The sequence below is a fragment of the Oncorhynchus gorbuscha genome, unplaced genomic scaffold (assembly GCF_021184085.1).
Source record: "Oncorhynchus gorbuscha isolate QuinsamMale2020 ecotype Even-year unplaced genomic scaffold, OgorEven_v1.0 Un_scaffold_8:::fragment_2:::debris, whole genome shotgun sequence".
NCBI classification, from domain to species: Eukaryota; Metazoa; Chordata; class Actinopteri; order Salmoniformes; family Salmonidae; genus Oncorhynchus; species Oncorhynchus gorbuscha.
The window spans coordinates 167405-190114 of NW_025745587.1; the positions used below are offsets into that span (position 1 = coordinate 167405).

A 22710-nucleotide genomic window follows, 5' to 3' on the forward strand; every position below is an offset into this window, starting at 1 on the left:
GGTTTTGATATCCATTCATCATGATCCATTACACCTTATTGCACAACAAGCTGCTTAATAATAATATAGAAGTATACTTTTCTTCAAACATGTACACAACTTTGTGTAAAAGAAACAGTCTACAAATGTTGAATTACCCACAATTATGTAAAAACAGCCATTCATTTAAATAAATTCTCTCTTTGGTTATCCTCAATATACTTAGATTTTATGCAACATAGTTGGATTTATTCTTAACTTGTTTGGTAAAATGACTTGCATTGATTTTTATTAAGTATGTTGGTTCAATTCACCCCAGAAGGTTGTTTTTTTTACAGTGTGTTGCAGATTACTCATTAATAACCCTTTTCTTGAAAACAATGTTAACTCGAGGTTTGATATTGATACGCAAATCTGTTCTTAGCCCTGCAGGATTCAGTCAAGATACCCGTTTATCCCTGGTGCTAACACGTGTCCTGATCTTGTCCACATTTTTAGACAGGTTAAGACAATTAAAAGAACTGATTGTGATCAGATATTCCAGACTGTTTCCAGAGGTACTCGGGGACGAATTGATTGGTTGGATGAAAACTTGATGGACAGGTCAAAGGGAGTAGTTTACAGGTGAGAGTCAAATAAAGAAAAGCCTTCTTTAGGGAAGTAGGTTCGAGGGCGTTAAACACGGTTTGCGACACACAATGTTGCCAGTTGGAATGCCAATGCAGCTTTTGTTTTCCAACCTTACTAATCACAATTCTGACTGAACAGCTTTATATATGTAAAAAAAATAAAAAACTAGTTGTACCCTCCCAATTGCTTTTGCGCAATAGACTAGGCACTGGGATAGGGACCAGGATGTCAGGTTCTGAACTTGCCAATACCCTTTCTCAACAAAGGTATATTTATAGCCCTGGTTACACCTTGCATTAACATGTGGTTTTTGTGGTCAAAACAAGATGCTCCGATCACTATTAGAGTCTACACAAGGATCACATACACACGCGGGTTGACTCATAACCCGCAATCTGCTGTTATATCCGGGTTTAGGGTCATGAAATAGTGTGGATGATGGGGGAGTGGGTTGCGTGCAGGTTGAATAAAGGGAAAATGCATTTAAAAAATCCATAAATTAATCATTATTGTGCAATTCATATCTATAGCTACATTGAGATTGATCTTTCATTTTTATCTGGATTTAGTGCGTGGGCCTAATTGTACACGTGCCAAATGCTTTGGTAACTTGGGCAGAAAAAGTTCACATCGATCCACTGAGGACAAAAGGGAAGGCACATTTTTTGCGGGGTTAGTCGGCTCTGGGCCTCATTTTCACTATCATATATAGTCGGGTGGTTGCAGATGGGTTATTAGCAAGTGCTGGTGAACAAACAGCTGACCACCGCATCACTAATCTATACATTTGCAGCAACTACACATGGTATTTTAATGCCACATTGGCAGTTTAAAGTGACAAAAATATATGCATATCAGATTTTAATCTATTTTTCTTGCAGTCTGAACAGCCAAAAAGCACATGGAATCTGATATTTCAAACCACCTTCAAAAGGTGATTTGAAATAAGATACATCTGATTTCTGGCCATATGAGACTTGTCTGAACGGTCAAACCTGGTTTATTTGCTCTCAAGTGGTTTTTAGATTGTAATTTGGCATATCGTGTTGCTTCCTCGCTACTCTGACAGTTTGACAAGAACATGTGGTAGCTAACTAGCTTGTTAATTGTTTACAAACAAATGAGTGACTGTGCTAAACAGCTAAATGGCTACCTAGCTTCTGTTCTTACACTATGATTTTGAAAGGAACTGGGAAATGTCCATGGCAGGCATTGCTATCACTTTAGCTTGCTACAGTAGATAACTTCCGAGGGATAGGAAGCACCAATCAGCCTACACCACTGCACACACATCTGTTGTTACTATGACAGCTAGCGCAGCCATGTTAGCAAATGACTGTTGTCTGAACACACACATCCGATTAGGTCACTGTTTGGACAGTCAGTGTTCCAAAATGGATTTGAAAAATAAAACTGATCTGAGCATTAAGGGCTGCTGTGGGAACAAGACTATCTATCCACTGTGTCTGCATTGTTACCAGATGACCTGGTCCCTCCCTGTATGCAAATTATTTGACAGATATGGTTTCAAAATAATCACGTTTTATTTATGTTAAAACAAATACTGACACATTGGATCAATAGTGCCACCTGTCAATGATTTGAGGGACAAATTAAATGGTTTGATAATCCAGATCTGTTTACACAATCCAGATACAATGTGTCCCTGACTACCTCCGGAGGTGGTCAGGAAGATCTGATCACAATCAGGTTTTTAATTTTTTTTAAAATCATCTACACCAGTCTAAAAATGTGGGCAAGATCAGGACGTGTTAGCACCAGATATAAACAGGGCTAAAGCAGACGTCCAGTTTAGTAGTGATTTACGAGGAAGTTCTTGGCCTCTCAGTCAAAGTGGTCTATGTCGGGGTTGAGTAGTAACCCTCCATAGGGTGTTAGGTAGACACACAGGCTCAGTCAAAGTAGTCCTCTATGTCTATGTTGGGGTTTAGTAGCTCTTCTCCGTAGGGTGTTAGGTCCATCTGGTTGAGGATGAGGTTCTCAAAGGTCTCTTCCAGGTCAGTCTCTCCAATAAGGACTGCTCCCAACATCCTCCCTCCGCTCAGCACTACCTTGACGTACTCATGGCCCTTAGTGCAGCGCAACAACAACTCCTGGTTCAGACCCAGACCCTGGCCGTTAAACTTCCCCAGCAGAACCACCTGGAGGGAAGAAAACAGCACGTCAAGTGGACACACCTTATTTAGCATTTCAAGTCAAGTGATGACTTGTTATTACAACGTGACAGGAAATGCATCTTGTTGCAGGGAACACACCATAAAAGCAGATTGAACACGTCAACAACTGATGTAGAAAAGCATTAGCAACTTTGCCTTCACACACACCTTGTAGTTGAAGAACTTTGTAATGTGAGAGAAGAGTTCAAAGCAGAAGTCCAGCTCTATGGTTTGAGACAGGACATCAGCAGCCATACACCGCCCTGCGTACCAGCCCATCTGACGGGCCTGCGTCCACAGACGCATCTACAGAGGAGAGATGCATACAGGATATCATGTCATATCTCACGACTGAATTGATGACAGGATAGTTCACCACCAAATCCAAAAGGCCTCATACCCAAAGGAATAGTCAGGCGCAGCATAACGTGATTCAGTGTGGTCTGTGTACCTGCTGCCAGAGGTGGCTTGGCTCCCAGCCTGCTGTACATACGTCTCCAGCAGCGTAAATGTCTGGTTCTGTTGTCAACATGTGGTCATCCACTTTCAGCCCAGAGTCATCGGCTAACGCAAACTGAACAGAATATGTATGGACAAATATTGCTTCTGAGTACAAGTGGCCTGAGTTGTCAGGAAATAATGGATGATATGAAACATCTAGCATCTGTTAAACTTATTTTCCTTACGCTGTTTCCATGGAGGAAAGGTTCGGTGTTTGGCACGACTCCTGTGGCACTGACGATGAAGTCACAGCCAAAAGTCTTCCCATTGGTCAGCTGAGCGTACACTGGCCAAGAGCCTATATAGTAGGGGAAAACAGTACAGTGGTTGAAAAGATAAATCAACAATACTGAACTAAAATATAAATGCAACATGTAACGTTTTTAGGTCCCATGTTTCATGAGCTGAAATAAAGAGATCCCAGAAATTTTCCATGTGAACAACAAGCTTATTTCTCTCAAATGTAGTTCAGAAATTTGTTTACATCCCTGTTAGTGAGAATTTCTAATTTGACAAGATAATCCATCCACCTGACAGGTGTGGCATATCAAGAAGCTGATTAAACAGCATGAGTACTACACAGGTGCACCTTGTGTTGGGGACAAAACACCCCTCTAAAATGTGCAGTTTTGTCACACAACAAAATGCCACAGATGTCTCAAGTTGAGGGAGCGTGCAATTGGCATGTTGACTGCAAAAACGTCCACCATAGCTGTTGCCAGAGAACTGAATGTTAATTTCTCTAACATCCAACCGGCCTCACAACCGCATACCACGTGTATAGCGTTGTGTGGGCAAACAGTTTGCTGATGTCCACGTTGTGAACAGAGTGCCCCAAGCTATGGACAAAAAACACAATTGCATTTTATCTATGGCAATTTGAATGCACAGCGATACTGGGACGGGATCCTGAAGCCCATTGTCAAGCCATTCATCCACCGCCATCACCTCATGTTTCAGCTTGATAATGCACAGCCCCATGCTGCAAGGATATGTACACAATTCCTGGAAGCTGAAAAAGTCCCAGTTCTTCTATGGCCTGCACACTCACCAGACATGTCACCCATTGAGCATGCTTGGGATTCTCTGAATCGACGTGTACAACGGTGTGTTCCAGTTCCCGGAAATATCCAACAACTTCGCACAGCCATTGAAGAGGAGTGGAAAACAACATTCCAAAGGCCACAATCAATAGCCTGATCAACTCTATACGAAGGATGTGTCACGATGAATGAGTCAAATGGTGGTTTTCTGATCCACACCCCTACCTTTTTTAAGGTATCTTTGACCAACCGATGCATATGACCGGTAACTCAGTCAAATCTTTGAAATTGTTGCATGTTGCGTTTATATTTTTGTTCAGTATAATTTACTATTTGATTCATGGAAACGAACACATTTCCAGCACATCATATTTCCATCTCTTTCACACCGGTATGTGTTCCATTGTCATAGAGTCATAGGTTCCTCTCACCAGTGTCTGCTGTCTGTGAGGCAAGCGGTGACAGCAGGAAGTCCTGGTGAGTGTAGATCTGTTTCACCTCAGACTGGTACTCCACAGACACCCTGTGAGACACCTGGCCACAGCAAGAGTTAAAACAACTTAGGTTACTATGAATTACTGCTCCAGGCTGACTTCTCTTTCCTTGTTCCAGACACATTCCCATCTCTGAATGGATACATTTCCACCAACGTGTTATATTAGTTTATAATAGATTTATAAACCATCTATAAACTAATGAAATTGCTTTACTAAAACAATATTAAAGTTGTATTCTATAATTGTGAACACACAGAGGCACACTTACCTCCTCTGCTCCTCTCAGACTGATGCCTTCATGCCAGTCTGGTCCCAGGGCACTGCCTGGCTCTTCCAACCCTCTTCTCTGGCCTTGTCTGTCGCCACCTAGAGCAAGGCCCTGCGTAGCTGCAGGCCCCTCTATGGTGTAGCGAGCCCTCTTACAGGTAGCAGCTCGCTCTGGTTTGTCTGTGTCCAGGGAGGGGATCAGGAACTGGGCTGCTCCCGAGTCAAAGAAGGTGTTTCCTATGGCCTTGTCTTTCACTACCCAGATTACCTCACAACCTTCCACCTCATACCTGAACCCAATACACAGTACATTTAGCTGTAATATATGTACACACTTGAGATTTTAGAACAAAACCAATTCAGACAAAAAATAAGGTCGATATACTCACACTAGTTCCAAGGCAATCCCTCCGTTTCCAACGACTACAATTCGCTTGGCTTTGGATAACCGCTTCTGAAACTCCTGCCAGCACAAAAGACATCATGAGTACTAGATTAACTGAAGAGAATGTGTGGGGAAACAAGCAAATCTTAACTGGGAAGCCATTGTCAAGTACCTGGGCACTATCTGTGTCTCGTATCCCCAGCACATAGGGGTTATCCTGGGTAAGGAGTTTGGGTCTGCCCCCGCTACAGATACACAGCTTCTCATAGTGGATCTCCAGACCATCCACAGTCTGCAAAGTCTGAGAGAAGCAGGATCACGTTGTGCTTGCATTTTAATAGCATACACGGTACTGTATGCATGCTCTGTATGACAATGTATGACATAGTAATTGATGAAAAGACATCCAGAAGGTGGTAGTGTTGGACAGGGATTTATGCTTGGGACCTAATGGTACACTATATATACAAAAGTATGGGGACACCCCTTCAAATGAGTGGATTTGGCTATTTCAGCCACACCCGTTGCTGACAGCTCTATAAAATCGAGCACACCGCCATGCAATCTCCATAGACAAACATTGGCAGTAGAATGGCTTCACTGAAAAGCTCAGTGACTTTCTATGTGGCAACATCATAGGATACCACCTTTCCAACAAGTCAGTTTGTCAAATTTTTGCCCTGCTAGAGCTGCTCCGGTCAACTGTAAGTGCTGAAATTGTGAAGTGGAAACGTCTAGAAGCAACAACGACTCAGCCGCAAAGTGGTAGGCCACACAGGCTCACAGAATGCGAAAGCAGAGTGCTGAAGCACGTAAAAATCATGTCTTCGGTTGAAACACTCATTTCCAAACTGACTTTGGAAGCAACGTCAGCACAAGAACTGTTCGTCGGAATCTTCATGAAATTGGTTTCCATGGCCGAGCAGCCGCACACAAGCCTAAGATCACCATGTGCAATGTCAAGCGTCAGCTGGAGTGGTGTAAAGTTCGCCGCCATTGGACTCTGGAGCAGTGGAAATGAGATCTCTTGGGTGATGAATTACTCTGCACCATCTAGCAGCCCGACGGACAAACCTGGGTTTGGCGGATGCCAGGAGAACGCTACCTGCCCGAATGCATAATGCCAACTGTAAAGTTTAGTGGAGGAGGAATAATGGTCTGGGGCTGTTTTTTAATGGTTTGGGCTAGGCCCCTTAGTAACATTGAAAGTAAATCTTAACGCTACAGCATACGATGACATTCTAGATGACACCTACAGCACCCAATGTCACAGGAAGGCCAAAAAGATCATCAAGGACAACAACCACCCGAGCCACTGCCTGTTCACCCTGCTATCATCCAGAAGGCGAGGTCAGTACATGTGCATCAAAGCTGGAACCAAGAGACTGAAAAACAGCTTCTATCTCAAGGCCATCAGACTGTTAAATAGCCATCACTAGCACATTAGAGGCTGCTGCCCTATATACATAGACTTGAAATCACTGGCCACTTTAACAATGGAACACTAGTCACTTTAATAAATGTTTACATATTTTGCATTACTCATCTCATATGTATACAATGTATTCTATTAGATTGTACTGTATCTTAGTCTATGCCACTCTGACATTGCTCGTCCAAATATTTATATATTCTTAACTCCATTCCTTTACTTTAGATGTGTGTATTTTGTGTAGTGTTGTGAAATTGTTAGATTTTACTTGTTAAATATTACTGCACTGTTGGAGCTAGAAACACAAGCATTTCGCTACACCTGCAATAACATCTGCTTAGCACGTGTATGTGACAAATGAAATTTGATTTGGATCAATTGGAACGCCGACTGTGAGCCAAGCCTAATCGCCCGTCCTCACTAATACTCGTGACTGAATGGAAGCAAGTCCCTGCAGCAATGTTCCAACATCTAGTGGAAAGCCTTCTCGGAAGAGTGGAGGCTGTTATAGCAACAAAGGGGGGGGACCAACCAATTAATGCCCATGATTTTGGAAAGAGATGTTCCACAATCAGGTGTCTGCATACTTTTGGTCATGAAGTGTACATTAATACATTTGAAAGGTTATATATTACAGCTATCTATATTAATAACTGTATACATCAACATAAAAATACCATATATTAGCCTAATCTAATGCATTTCAGCCTGTGTGTGTTTACTATTAAACATACATGTTGTTGTGCATGAAGGGCTTTCACTGCAGACTGGATGACTCTCAGGTTGGGGTACTTTTCCTCTAGAACACTGGAGGGCCTCTCCTCCACATCAAACTCCTCCAGCGTCTTAGATACCTGTCCAGGGAGGGGAGTGTATGGGTTACCGTTAGGGCATTATAAATTACTGGATGAACTATGGACAGATCTATTGTAGACATAGCTATAGTATTAACTCATAAACTAATGTTATTTTGAACAGATTAGTAGTCTATAATAAAATATAGACTAACTTTTATCTCTGACACAATTTAACAATCATGATAGCTCGTCTTTCTGTGTATGATCACCTGTTTGAAGTTGCAGACTGCCTTAATCAGAGGGGCTGCTGTCAGGAGAGCAACATCAGCTGATGGGAACTGGGAGGCCAGCTGTCAAAGACAATCACAAAACAGTGTAACATGCCAAGTCGATAATGTTACAGGCAGTACAGGCAGTTTGACAAAGTGCACAGTGGTCTCACCTGCTCAGCACACGTTACACCTGCAATACCACCACCGACGACCACAAACTTGAATGTTTTTCCGGGATTTGCTGCCATCGCTGTTCAGCTAAACTAACAAGTTAGCTAGCTAGCATACCTGCATTGACAGAAATTGGAGATCTCGCGCAAGGTCCTTAACCTATAATAGCCTATTTAATTGTATCAGTTTCTAATGAACTGCATTGTATGCATCCAAATTGTTTTATGTCAAATAAAGTAGCAATACATTGTTTAAAATGCATTACATCCACTATTTTGTTGCTCTAAATTTTCAATATAATGCACTTCCTTGTTTGTGTCCAAACTACGGCAAGCGGCTGGGTCAAAAGTACATTTCATTATGCAGAGAGAAACCTGTAAATACTGGATGGTAAAAGACAGGCAATATGGATTTTCTCCTCTACAAATTGAAAAAAAAGCTCTACTAGCAAAAGCATGCAAGTTTTACTCCAGAATATTTTTCATAATATACAAACCATATGTTTATTATTTTCAAAACACAATTGGTGTGGCCTTTTTATTGGGACAGTTCAATCAATGGCTCTCTCTCCTCTAGCTAAAAAGTGATGCCACCAGCATGCGTCACCAATTATATAAATAGAGAATGGAGGCATCCAGACAGAAATAAAATCTTCGCAATGAGAAATTACATTGGAAAAAGAAAACACTGTAGAAACAGTGATAAGGCATGCCCTAGCTTTCCCCCATCAATATAGGGAGAGTGGCTGGGCAATCTATCATGCATACAAACCAACATTACCACCGCCCTGACAGTTTCAATTTCCACCCTTAGATTGAATGCCCTCTCAACCTGGCCTCTTGGGCCACACTGACCTTTGTAGGGTCTATCCTATATTTGGGGATCGGGGTGTGGGTGTGCACATTTGGAAACATGATCTCATGTGAAATAAATGTGACAAAATGGGGATGCAACATTGTAACATGTGATACCATGAACCTAAGCATTGTGAAAACAGTTTGCACATGTGAAAACCCAGGTGTCAAATGTCATTGAGAATAGTTTACTTCAAAGGCATAATTGACATACATTTAATTTAAACAGTCATGGTCACCTGCAGGTTTTTGTCTTGTTCCCGGTTTGTTCCAGGAACGTCCCCAAGAAAACGTTTAGAACGCTTTTAGAACCTGGAGGTTTTTGTCTAGTTATGGTCAGTGACTGACTTGGACTGAAATAGGTGCCTGTACTCATTTTGGGTGCCGGTACAGTTCAGGTGCAGGAGTTCCATAAAATGTTCAAGGTAATATTTTATATGGTGGTGCAGGATCTCAAGCTTTAGAACATTTGAAGAGCCGGTACTCAGCTCAGTGACTGCACAGCTATTTTCAAGTCTTTCCCGAGATATTAGATTGGGTTCAAATCCGGGCTCTGGCTGGGCCACTAAAGGACATTCAGAGACTTGTCCCAAAGCCACTCCTGCGTCGTCTTGGCTGTGTGCTTAGGGTCGTTGTCCTGTTGGAAGGTGAACCTTCGCCCCCGTCTGAGGTCCTGAGTGCTCTGCAGCATGTTTTCATCAAGGATCTCTCTGTACTTTGCTCTGTTCCTCTTTCCCTTGATCCTGACAAGTCACTTCCCTGACCAAGGCCCTTCTCCCCAGATTGCTCAGTTTGGCCTGGCGGCCAGCTCTGGGAAGTGTCTTGGTGGTTCCAAACTTCTTCCATTTAAGAACGATGGAGGCCACTGTGTTCTTGGGGATCTTCAAAGCTGCAGAAATATTCCTTCAACCCCATGGCTTGTTTTTGCTCTGACATGCACTGTCAACTGTGGGACCTTATATAGACAGGTATGTGCCTTTCCAAATCATGTCCAATCAATTGAATTTACCACAGGTGGACTCCAATCAAGTTGTAGAAACATTGCAAGGATGATCAATGGGAACAGGATGCACCTGAGCTCAATTTCAAGTCTCATAGCAAAGTGTCTGAATATTTATGCAAATAAGGTATTTATGTTTTTTCTTTTTAATCAATTACCAGCATTTCTAAGAACTTTTTTTACCTTGTTATTATGGGGTGTTGTGTGTCAATTTATGAGAAAATATATATATTTAATCAATTTTAGATTAAGGCTGTAACGTAACAAAATGTTTTTAAAAAGTCAAAGGGTCTGTATACTTTCTGAATGCACTGTATGTGTATTAAAGTAGTCAAAAGCTTAGCTTAGGCCCATATTCCTGGCACGCAGTGATTACATCAAGCTTGGGACTCTACAAATGTGTTGGATGCATTTGCTGTTTGTTTTGGTTGTGGTTCAGATGATTTTGTTCTTAATATAAATGAATGGTAAATAATGTATTGTGTCATTTTGGAGTAACTTTTAATGTAAATAAGGACAGAATATGCTGCTAAACACTTCTACATTAATGTGGCTGCTACCATGATTACAGATAGTCCCGAATGAATCGTGAATGATGATGAGTGAGAAAGTTACAGATGCACAAATATCATACTCCCAAGACATGCTAACCTTTCACCAATAACAGGGGAGGTTAGCATTTTTTGAGGGTATGATATTTGTTAGTTGCTTTTGACTGGAGTAATTTGTTTGGTGACTGTAAACTTAAAGTCTGGGGTCTGTCACCGCCTTCAGCAGCCCTGTAGCCTCGATTCTTACTTCTATGCCGTCTGAATACGTACTGTACATTCAATGTCAGAGAGGAACTGGTTTGAGCTAAATAGGCCGCTATAAGGCTAATAACACCAAGGCTTTATACACTTAGCTAAGAAGCTAACTAAACTCTGTAGTGGTGGGCCGTGAGGTAAACTTGACCCCAACCTTATAAATCAAAATCAAATATTACAGGTGGATACGTATCGCGTTATCCACTTAACCTACCACAGCTGAGAAGCATTTTTTATTGCTTTTTATGAAAACCGAAAGGAGTCATACATATCCACCTCTGTGGCTTTCCGGAGCCCCCAAACACACACTGCAGCGCGCACAGATTTTGCGCCAACCTCTCAATCAATCATTTGACTTTTTTGCTATTTTTATATAGGGACATCTTTTTTTATATAGGGACATCAAATCTATTGGAGTCATACAGGGCCTATGGCAAGATGACGCCGATGAACATGGTATCCTCGCCTCGAGCTCCTACAAAACTCGCCTCGAGCTCCTAGTGATTTTTCTAGTGTTTTTCTAGCAAGAACAAAGTCAGTTGCGATGGGAGAAACGTACAGGAACTTCGAGCTTGTGCTCTCTCGACTCGCAATACTTGATGATCAAATGCTGCTTTTTTAAAACTGTTTTACTTTCCGAGAGAGTTCTCTGGCATTATCGCCACGGTTGTGTACATCCCGCCCGAAGCCGACACCAAAAATGCTCTCAAAGATCTTCATTGGACCCTAAACAAACTGGAGACCGTGTACCCGGAGGCAGAGTTCGTTGTGTTCACTTTAACAAAAGTCATTTGATGTCCGTGCTCCCGAATTACGATCAACACGATGACTGTCCAGCGCGTGGAAATTCCACTCTTGACCACTGCTACACGCCATTTCGACAAGGATATAAGGTCCTCTCTCATCCTCCTTTCGGCAAATCTGACTACGACTCCATTTTGCTCCTCCCCACCTACAAACAAAGATTCAAGAGGGATGTTCCAGAGGTCAGATCTGTACAACGCTGGTCTGACCAATCAGAATCCATGCTCCAAGAATGTTTTGAATCACGTGGACTGGAATATCTTCTGGGGCGGCTCTGGGAGTAACATCAATAAATACGCCGACTCATTCACCGGATTCATCAAGAAATACATCGATGATGTGATACTGATGGTGTCTTTCAAAACTTACCCGAGTCAATTGATGGCAGCCTTGTCGGGAAATTGAAGGAGAGAGATGCTGCTTATAAACACTGCAAGGTGACCAGGGATAATTGCATGGCGAAACAGTGCAACTATGACCTATGCAGATCGATCAAGATGGTGGAACACAAGTAGAGGAACAAAGTATGTAGCAAGGGCTTCTAACGATCTCGAATTACAAAAAGAAAGCCAGTCACAGTGCAGACACCAACCGCGCCCTACCGGATGAGCTAAACACTTTTTCTCACGCTTCGAGTATAACGATTCAGAGCTGCTGAGGATAGCCGAGGGCTACGTGCTTACCGTCTCTATGCAGGACTTACTGTATGTAAGTCATTCAAGCGTGTCAACCCTCGCAAAGTTACCGGCCCAGATGGCATCCCTAGCCATGCCATCAGAGCATTTGCAGACAAAGCTCACGGCCCTGGAACTGAACTCCTCCCCATGCAACTGAGTCCTGGACTTCCTGATGGCCAGTCCCCAGGTGGTAAAGGTATGCACATTTCCTCCACACTGATCCTCAACACGGGGGCCCCACAAGGGTGCGTCCTCAGTCCCCTCCTGTACTCGTTGTACACCCACGACTGCATGGCCTCATACAGTTCCAACTCCATCATCAAGTTTGCTGATGACACGACAGCAGTAGGCCTGATTACCAACAGCGGTAAATATGCTCTTCCTCAACGTCAGCAAAACAAAGGAGCTGATTGTGGATTTCAGGAGGAACCAGGCAGGGCCGGAGACTCATGAAATTTGCCCTGACCCCAAGAGCCTTCACAGTGTTCTACAGGTGCAACATCAAGAGCATACTGTCGGGCAGCATCACAGTCTGGTAGGGCAACTCCACCACCTAATCAACCTAATCAAGTTGCTGAATATCCACCACAAAGCAGCTCTCTGCTCCCTCTGTCCCCCTCCTGCCCCCCAATAGCTTTTACTCCCAGACCATCAGGCTGCTGGATAGTAGGGATGTTACATTTGATACTGGAGCTCCGAGGCTTGCGTCAAAATTGCTAAGCAGTGTACTTCGAAGCAGTGTGCCCGATGCCTGTATCACTTTATCAGAAACTTTGTTTCATTGATAAACCACCTGATTGGTTCGGTATTGGTTTGGTAGAAGACAAAAGGCTACCCTGCGAACGCCCTATGGTGTGTGGGACGTCATCTATAATAATTTGACTATCAAGTGCCCCTAGTGTACAACGTGTTTATAAAATCTTGAGTAATCAACCTATTTTCGACACAATTGGTTGGAAATGCTCAGTGCTTCATTTCCATATCACTACTGAATAGCCAGCATTAGGCAGCTAGCCGCGCCCCCTGTTCCACTCCTGCCCCCAGAAAACTGTAGTTTGGTACCTTGTAGGTATAATGGGATAACTTTCTACCCAATATTTTGAACATAAGGTACAATCATCACTGCGCTTTGGTAGGTGGGGGCAATGTACTGATGGGGCTCATTAGCATATTTGGGGCATGGTTAAATATATGCATATTTGTGCCAACTGTCAGTGTTGTAGTATTTTACATGTTTGATGGTTATGCCAATACAATTTATTTTTATTTTACCAGGCAAGTCAGTTAAGAACAAATTCTTATTTACGATGATGGCCCAAGCCAGCCAAACCCTAACGATGCTGGGCCAATTGTGGGCTATCCTATGGGACTCCCAATCACGGCCGATTGTGATACAGCCTGGAATCGAACCAGGGTCTAGTAGTGATGCCTCTAGCACTGAGATGCAGTGCTTTCGACCACCATGCCACCCGGGAGCCCCTCCTTTTAAGCTGTCTAGTCTTAACATCCTCTTGTTTTAAGAGGATGTGTCACTGGCGAGTGGTACTTTAAAGATGTTCCAGTAATTTAATGGCAACATGTTGCCAGACGATAGTGTGAATTAGTAATTGCTTAACTGGAAACCATTTGTCAGTAAGTTATGGTAAAATTCTCAATAAGTTACTGGCAAAACACTTCCAGTACCTTACAGGCAACTTACTGCAACTAGTAATACATGCCAGTAACCTACTGTGCTTTCACTGACTTCTGTTGACAACATGCAACATTACTTGCTCATTGACAGTATACTATACCAATTTGACCAAATTGTGCTTTTAACACAATGCAAATTAGTGACAGCTGCTGGTCAGCAGTGAAAGACAGTTGATGTTCATAAATAAGTTTATTTCACAATAAATCAAATCTCTGAGAGGCAGTGGTTAATCGTGGGTCTTAGTAGCCTACTATCTGTTACAGTTTCCCCTTCGTCCCCTTTTTTTGCTGTGAAAAACTGTGATTCTATGGCATTATTTAGGATAGAAGCTTATACTTTACAAATTATATATTTTTTAACAACAATGTGCAGAAAGTGTGGTGTCACAACTATTTTTCGAAACAATATGCCTTCACCAGGATCCAACACCTTTCCCTATCATCTGTGAGTGTGGTCCCCAGGACCCAGACTACCTGCTGAGCTACCATTCAGGTAACTCTGAATTAAAAATTTGTAACTATACATTGTAAGTACAGTGTCAAAGTAGAGGTTGGTGTTTGCAACCAACTTGGAATCGGAGCACTTAACCACAGCAAAATCAATGGGATCTCGCAGTTTTGAAAAACTACACGATCAAACGAAGCTTTGGACGTCATAATGATACTTGTGAAACAATCATCTGTATTTATTTAACTAGGCCAGTCAAGTAAAAAGTAAAAAATGCCTCGGGGATTATAGTGTAGCAGGGGCAGCCAATCAGAAGATTGTAGGTGTGGCTTATTAAAGGGGCATTCAGCTGTCTCTTTTAGGTCTCCAATGAGAGGGAATGTCGTCCCAGTGAATCTGCTCTGTTGTATTCTGTTCGTAAACAATAAGTTTGTACATGGTCAGATCTCCAGCAAGACCTTTTTGTAAACCAGGGAAAAGCATTGTACCGTAACCGTACTCTGAAAGGCTGACGTAAGTACATGTAATACCAAAGACCCCATACAGTATTTCAGTTATTGATAGTCACCATGTCATTGTAATAACCACTTCTCTGCTACACCCTCAGGTCATTGAGTGACAGATTAGCTACAGCAAATTACTGTGAATTTTACAATATCCCACTTGTAAGTAGTAGAAAATCATTAATTGAAAACTAAACATTAACTTTGTGTGTACCAGCTGCCAATAAGCTACAGGAAGTTGCATAGTAGCCTCTTTTAACAGTGCAACTTTTGATTGTCAGAAGTACTTACAGCAATTGAAGCACTGACGTGTCAAATGGCGTGCTCAACCTTCATCAACATGATGATACACCCCTCAAACTGGTACAACATTTCCACTGACGGGTTGGCACAGAAATATGACATATTTTAGACCATGCACACAAAAATGCTAATGAGCCCCACCAGTACATTGCCCCCACCTACATTTCAAAGTGCAGAAATGATTGTACTTTATATCGAATATATTGGGTAGAAAAATGTACCTTTGTACTAGATTATCCGCACATGTACCCAAAATGGTGCTGACCAAGTGGCGTGGCGGTCTAAGGCACTGCATTGCAGTCCTGGGGCGCTACTACAGCCTTAGTCACAGCTGACCGGAAGCCCCATGGGGCGTAGTGCAATTCGGGTTAGGGGAGGGCTTGGCTCATTGTGCTCTAGCAAGTCCCAGGCGCCTGCAAGCTGACGTTAGTCAAACAGGTTTTCCTGAGACACGTTGGTACGGCTGACTTCCACATTAAGTGGGCAGTGTGTTTAGAAGTAGAGTGGGTCATGTTTTGGAGGAAATGGTCTAAAATAATAATAATGGACCTTTTTGTAAACCAGGGAAAAGCATTGTACCGTAACCGTACTGCGGATATATGTTCTAGGTAAAAAAACAAATATCTGGTGGCCCTGCTGAGACATTAATGCACTCCAGACCAAAAGGTTGCAGGTGCAAATCCCCAGAGCGTTTATACACACTTAATATCAAGTGTCCCTGAGCACTGCTACTTTTTTGTTGGTGTTGTCAGGTAATCACACAATTATTGACTTGATTCTAGGCAACATTTAGCAGTGCAGAAATGTATTCTTGCCAATACATCTGTGGCTGATCTCTGTCATGGCCTCAGACCTGGCTGGTGGCACCCCCCTTACGGAAAAAACAAGATTTCACAAGTGAAAAATATCACATGTGAAGGGTTAAAAAAGCACATTTTTTGCTAGTGGCGTAGCAAAAAAATCAGGTTGCAGGCAACCCCCTTATAAATAAAGGGGAAATCATATGAAAAGGTGTTTTTGGAACACTTCACTGGTCACCATAGCAGCACCCACCCGTAGCACCCTCTCCAGCAGGTATATTTCACTGGTCACCCCCAAAGTCAATTCCTCTTTGGCTGCCTTTCCTTCCAGTTCTCTGCTGCCAATGACTGGAACGAATTGCAAAAATCACTGAAGCTGGAGACTCAAATCTCCCTCACTAACTTTAAGCACCAGCTGTCAGAGCAGCTCACAGCGCACCTGGACATAGCCCATCTGTAAATAGCCCATGCAACTACCTCATCCCCATACTGTTCTTAGGCATGAAATGTGAACAACAGACTGTGGTCATCATATTAATGCATAACATACCTAATAATTACATACATTTTTGTTTAAATTTTGTAAAGTTAGTGTGGAGAGGTGGATAAATAATTGCTGTCCATCAATCATGACAAATCACCTGGTAATGACAACCTAGATGGAAAACTACTGAGTGTGTTAGTGGACTGTAACTGACTTTCAGCATGCTTATATGGAAAGGCACTCAACATGTAATGCACTCGCTCAAATGACTGATGATTGGCTGAAAGATGTCGATAATAAGATATCTGCCATATCATGGCTAGATAGCTATCTACCTAATTGAACACAGAGGGTATTCTTTAATGATAGCTTCTCTATTGTAAACCATGTAAAGTGTGGTATTCCACAAGGGAGCTGTCTTGGCCCTTTACTGTTCTCTATTAGATTTGTTTTTACAAATGATCTACCATTAGCATTAAACAAAACCTGTCTATGTACGCAGATGATTCAACATGATACAGGTCAGCATCCACAGCTAGTGAAAAACATAAACAAATAGTTGCAGTCAGTTTTAGAATGGGTGGCTAGGAATCAACTTGTCCTGAACATACAGTATTTAAAACCAAAAGCCATGTATTTCTCACAAATCACTCTCTAGGTACTTGACCTACGCTGAATCTGGTTATGAATAATGTGGCTGTAGAGCAAGTAGAAGAGACTAAACTTCTTGGTCTTACCTTAGATTGCAAATTGTCAGGGTCAAGGCATATTGGTTATATTGTTGTAAAGATGGGGAGAGGTTTGTCTGTGATGAAGAGATGCTCTTATTTTTTAACATCACATGCAACCACACAAGTCCCGTAAGCTGATTTTGTTGCATCTTGACTATTGCCCAGTTGTTTGAGCAAGTGTGGCAAAAAAGGACCTAGAAAAGCTGCAGCTAGCCCAGAACAGAGCAGCATGTCTGGCCTTCACATGTACATGGAGGGCAAATGTCAATTATGTCAGTCCTTCCTGATTCAGATTGGAGGGGAGATTGACTGCATCACTCAATGTCGGTCTTTGTAAGAACTATTGACGTGCTGAAAGAACTGAATTGTCTGTTCAGCCAGTTAACACACAGCTCAAAAACCAATACATACCTCACGAGACACAGTCTCTTCACAGTCCCCAAGTCCAGAACAGAGGCTGGGAGATGCACACAGCTGTATAGAGCAATGACTACATGGAATTCTCTTTTTCACCTCAGGTAACTCGTGCAATCAATAAAAAAAAACAGTTTTAAAAAAACAGATAAAACAACACCTCAAGAAACAATGAGGAATGTGAACACACACACACACACACACACACACACACACACACACACACACACACACACACACACACACACACACACACACACACACACACACACACACACACACACACACACACACACACACACACACACACACACACACACACACACACACATTATTCTTAGTAGTACTATTTTTTATTTTTTTTATTGTTTTTTGTTGAGTAAATAGTCGCATTGTTCTTTAGTCGTGGTGTTCTTTGTTTAAATGTCTGTTGCTGTTCCTGTCCACTAGTGCTCTGTATTTTGTAATGTTCTATGTTTTGTGTGGACCCCAGGAAGAACATCTGCTGCTTCTTCAACAGCTCATGGGGATCTGAATAAAAATCTTAAATCTGCATTGTTTACATGGTTGAAGGCCTGGACGCTTTCATTATATTACGAACCCTTAAAAAACATGATAAGGCCTGTAGTACAATTCTGAAACAGAGTTTTTTGTTTCAATATAATAATAGAACATATCCAGAAGTCTTCCAGGGTAATAGTTCTCTCCTCAGTCAATGGCAATTCTCAACTTGAATTGCCTGTATATTAAACTTTACAAAATTGAGGCAAATGACCAAAAGTGGCCTGAAAAGCAAAGGTTGTACTTGGCATCTGAAGGTGCTATAGCCACAATGAATGTATTATTTCTCTCATACATACTCTATCCCTCCCTGCTGTGATATTGATGTTTTTGATTAATTTCTGGACCTCATACGTATTTCAAACATTTCTATGAGCTGTTCGGAAGGGCCTTTTCTTTTTCTTCTGGAGCGCTGTTCAAAGACATGTCCAACTTGCTATTAGCAGCGAGCAATGATCTCTAAATGGAAGGAATATGGTGATGTGGTGTGAGTGATAGATGGCAGCCTGCATATGACTGTCTAGCTGGTGGATGGATGGATGGATGGATGGATGGAGAGAGAGAGAGAGAGAGAGAGAGAGAGAGAGAGAGAGAGAGAGAGAGAGAGAGAGAGAGAGAGAGAGAGAGAGAGAGAGAGAGAGAGAGAGAGAGAGAGAGAGAGAGAGAGAGAGAGAGAGAGAGAGAGAGAGAGAGAGTATAATGGAGTAGTTCATTGTATCGCCGGAGATATTGTCACTGATAGACAAATCTCATCAGCAATCAGTATTGCAATGCATCAACAACATCTCCGTCGATGTGAATGACCCCTGTCTAATTGACTACTCTTGATGTACATTATCCTAGAGGTAGGCTATGTGCGTGTTATTCATTTGAAGAGCTTGGCACACCTTCATTTGAAGAGCTTGACCCCCATCACACAGCGGCAGCCATGTTTGGGGGCTTAATGGTTGGTCTGTGTATGGCATCATCAGCTTAATTAACCTCTGTGCTATGTTTTTTATATCCTCTCGTGTCTGGGTTAAAAAGCAGTGGAATACAGGTGTCATTTTCTGCTGGCATTGGGAATGGTATTAATCAAACACAGGTTAATGTAGTGCGTCACACCCTCCCGATCCAATACCTGAAATGACATGTATCTGTTGAGTAACTCATGTATTATAGTGTATGTCTGCGTGTATAATATGTATGCCTCATTGAGTCTACATGTTGTCTTACATTTATGAGCATACAATTTAATGATAATTTGTAAAGCATTTAGAAGTATTCATAAGCGCACTGGTTTGTTCATGATACGTTCATTTGATTTAAGATATAAAAGAGCTCAACATTGTGTCTCTGCATGTCTGAAACTATTAATGGTGTGGAGTATTTGTATTTATTATGGATCTCCATTAGCTGTTTCCAAGGCAGAAGCTACTCTTCCTGGGGTCCAGCACAATTAAGGCAGTTATACCATTTTAAAAACATGACATTAGATTCATTACAGAATTCGCAACACACTAAGTGTGTGCCCTCAGGCCCATACTGTACTACCACGTATCTGCAATGCAAAATACATGTGTACGTGTGTGTATGGTGCCGATGTTATCATGTGTGTGTGTGCATGTGACTGTGCCTATGTTTGTGTTACTTCCCAGTCCCCGCTGTTCCATAAGGTGTATTTTTACCTACTTTTTAAATCTGATTCTACTGCTTGTATCAGTTACCTGATGTGGAATAGAATTCCATGTAGTCATGGATCTATTGTAGTACTGTGCGCCTCCCATAGTCTGTTCTGGACTTGGGGACTGTGAAGAGACCTCTGGTGCCATGTCTTGTGGGGTATACATGGGTGTCCGAGTATTTTAAACAGACAGCTCGGTATTTCAGCTTGTCAACACCACTTACAAAAACAAGTAATGAGGAAGTCAATCTCTCTTCCACTTTGAGCCATGAGAGATTGACATGCATGTCATTAATGTTAGCTCTACATGTACATTTAAGGGCCAGCCGTGCTGCCCTGTCCTTAACCAGCTGCAATTTTCCCAAGTCCCTCTTACTGCAACAAAACCAGGGACTGTAGGACCTGCCTTGTTGATAGTGTTGTTAAGAAGGTAGAGCTGCGCTTTATTGTGGACTTCTCCCCATTTTAGCTACTGTTGTATCAATATGTTTTGACCATCACAGTTTACAATCCAGGGTTTTACTCCAAGCGGTTTAGTCAACCTAACTTGCCCAATTTCCACATTATTCATTACGATATGTAGTTGAGGTTTAAGTCGTGAATGATTAGTCTCCCAAAGACAATGCTTTTAGGTTTGGAAATATTTAGGACTAACCTATTCCTTGCTACCCATTCCGAAACGAATTGCAGTCCTTTGTTAAGTGTTGCCATCGGTTCAGTCGCTGTAGTAGCTGATGTATATAGTGTTGAGTCATCCGCATACATAGACACACTGGCCTTACTCAAAGTGGCATGTCGTTACTGAAGATTGAAAAAAAGCAAGGGGTCTATAAACAGCTACCCTGGGGAATTCCTGCTTCTAGCTGGATTATGTTTGAGAGGCTTCCATTAAAGAACACCCTCTGTGTTCTGTTAGACAAATAACTCTTTGGCCACGTTATAGCATGAGGTTTAAAGCCATAACATATATGTTTTTCCAGCAGCAGACTATGATCGATAATGTCAAAAGTTGCACTGAAGTCTAACAAAACAGCCCCTGCAATCATTTTATCATCAATTTCTCTCAGCCAATCATCAGTCATTTGTGTAAGTGCCGTGCTTGTAGGGTGTTCTTCCCTATATGCGTGCTAAAAGTCTGTTGCCAATTTGTTTACTGTGAAATAGCATTGTAACTGGTCAAACACCATTTTTTCCAGAAGTTTACTAAGGGTTGGTAACAGGCTGATTGTCAGCTATTTGAGCAAGTACGGAGCGCTAGCAGAATGTGTTCTACCTAATAGTTCTGTTGTGTTCTGCCCTGTTGTGTTCTGTTCTGCCCTGTTCCCTCCAGGCCCGAGGGCACACACTTTCTAGTAGACTTAAATTGTAGATGTGGCAAATAGGAGTGGCGATATTTCCTTCAGTAATTTTCCATCCAGATTGTCAGACCCCGGTGGCTTGTCATTGTTGATAGACAACAATTATTTTTTCACCTCTTCCGCACTGACTTTACGGAATTCAAAAGTACAATTCTTGTCTTTCATAATTTGGTCAGATATACTTAGATGTGTAGTGTCAGCGTTTGTTGCTGGCATGTCATCCCTAAGTTTGTTTATCCAGCCAATGAAACATTAATTAAAGTAGTTGGCAATATCAGTGGGTTTTTTGATGAATATAGCCATCTGATTCAATGAATGATGGAGCCGAGATGACTTTCTTTCCCAGAATGTCATTTAAAGTGCTCCAACGCGTTGTTACTATCATTCTATATATCATTTATCTTTGTGTCATAGTATACTTTAATTGTATTTTTATTTAGCTTAGTCACATGATTTCTGAATTTGCAGTACGTTTCCCAATCAGTTGGGCTGCCAGACTTAATTGCCATACCTTCTGCCTCATCCCTCTCAACCATACAATTTTTCAATTCCTCATCAATCCAAGGTGATTTAACAGTTTTTACAGTACTTTTCTTAATGGGTGCGTGCTTATTAGTAACTGGAATAAGCAATTTCATAAACGTGTCAAGATTAGCGTCCAGTTCCTCCTCATTACACACCACAGACCAGCAAATATTCTTTACATCATCAACATATGAATCACTACCAAACTTCTTGTATGACTTTTTATACACTATATTAGGCCCAGCCTCTGGAACTTTGGTTTTCCTACATATGTCTATTATATTGTGATCACTACATCTGATGGATCTGGATACTGCTTTAAAGCACATTTCTGCAGAATTAGTAAAGATGTGATCAATACATGTTGATGGTTTCATTCCTGTGCTGTTTGTAAATATCCTGGTAGGTTGACTGACAACCTGAACCAGGTTGCAGGCACTGGTTACAGTTTGAAGTGTTTTCTTGAGTGGGAAGGTTGATGAGAGTCAGTCTGTCATGTTTGTCATTTATTATCATGTCTTGTCCCTGTGCTCCCCATTCTATTCGTTTCCCTCTGCTGGTCTTATTTGGTTCTTTCCCTCCTTCTATCCCTCTCTCTCCCCCTCCCTCTCTCACTCTCTCGCTCTCTCTTCTCTCTATCGTTCCGTTCCTGCTCCCAGCTGTTCCTATTCCCCTAATCATCATTTAGTCTTCCCACACCTGTTCCCGATCCTTTCCCCTGATTAGAGTCCCTATTTATTCCTTTGTGTTCCATTCCTGTCCCGTCGGTTCCTTGTTTAGTATTCACCATGCTGTGATTGTGTTTCGCCCTGTCCTGTCGTGTTTTTTGCCTTCATCAGATGCTGCGTGTGAGCAGGTGTCTCTATCAACTACGGCCTGCGCCTACCCGAAGCGACCTGCAGTCTGTGGCCGCTTCTCTTGTTTTTCCCCTCTACA

General features: G+C 42.1%; 1 protein-coding gene across 1 annotated transcript; it reads right to left on the reverse strand.

The window, feature by feature from the left end:
• Positions 1 to 2134: 2134 nt before the first annotated feature.
• On the reverse strand, positions 2135 to 8481 carry pyroxd1 (pyridine nucleotide-disulphide oxidoreductase domain 1). Its single transcript, XM_046334636.1, has 11 exons — positions 8151 to 8481; positions 7978 to 8058; positions 7646 to 7765; positions 5652 to 5780; positions 5484 to 5557; positions 5096 to 5384; positions 4762 to 4864; positions 3473 to 3585; positions 3238 to 3360; positions 2955 to 3092; positions 2135 to 2771 (listed from the first exon to the last, which is right to left on the reverse strand). The coding sequence occupies exons 1-11, from the start codon at positions 8226 to 8228 to the stop codon at positions 2523 to 2525; spliced, it is 1497 nt and encodes a 498-aa protein (XP_046190592.1). The 5' UTR covers positions 8229 to 8481; the 3' UTR covers positions 2135 to 2522.
• Between the last annotated feature and the right edge of the window lie 14229 nt (positions 8482 to 22710).

Excerpts from the sequence above, each read along its gene's own strand:
- pyroxd1 (XM_046334636.1), bottom strand. The coding sequence starts at position 8,228 with ATGGCAGCAAATCCCGGAAAAACATTCAAGTTTGTGGTCGTCGGTGGT. Across the intron at positions 4,865-5,095 it reads GTCTGAGAGGAGCAGAGGAG|GTGTCTCACAGGGTGTCTGT; the intron begins GTAAGTGTGCCT and ends TGCTGTGGCCAG. Across the intron at positions 3,093-3,237 it reads CAAGCCACCTCTGGCAGCAG|ATGCGTCTGTGGACGCAGGC; the intron begins GTACACAGACCA and ends TCTCCTCTGTAG.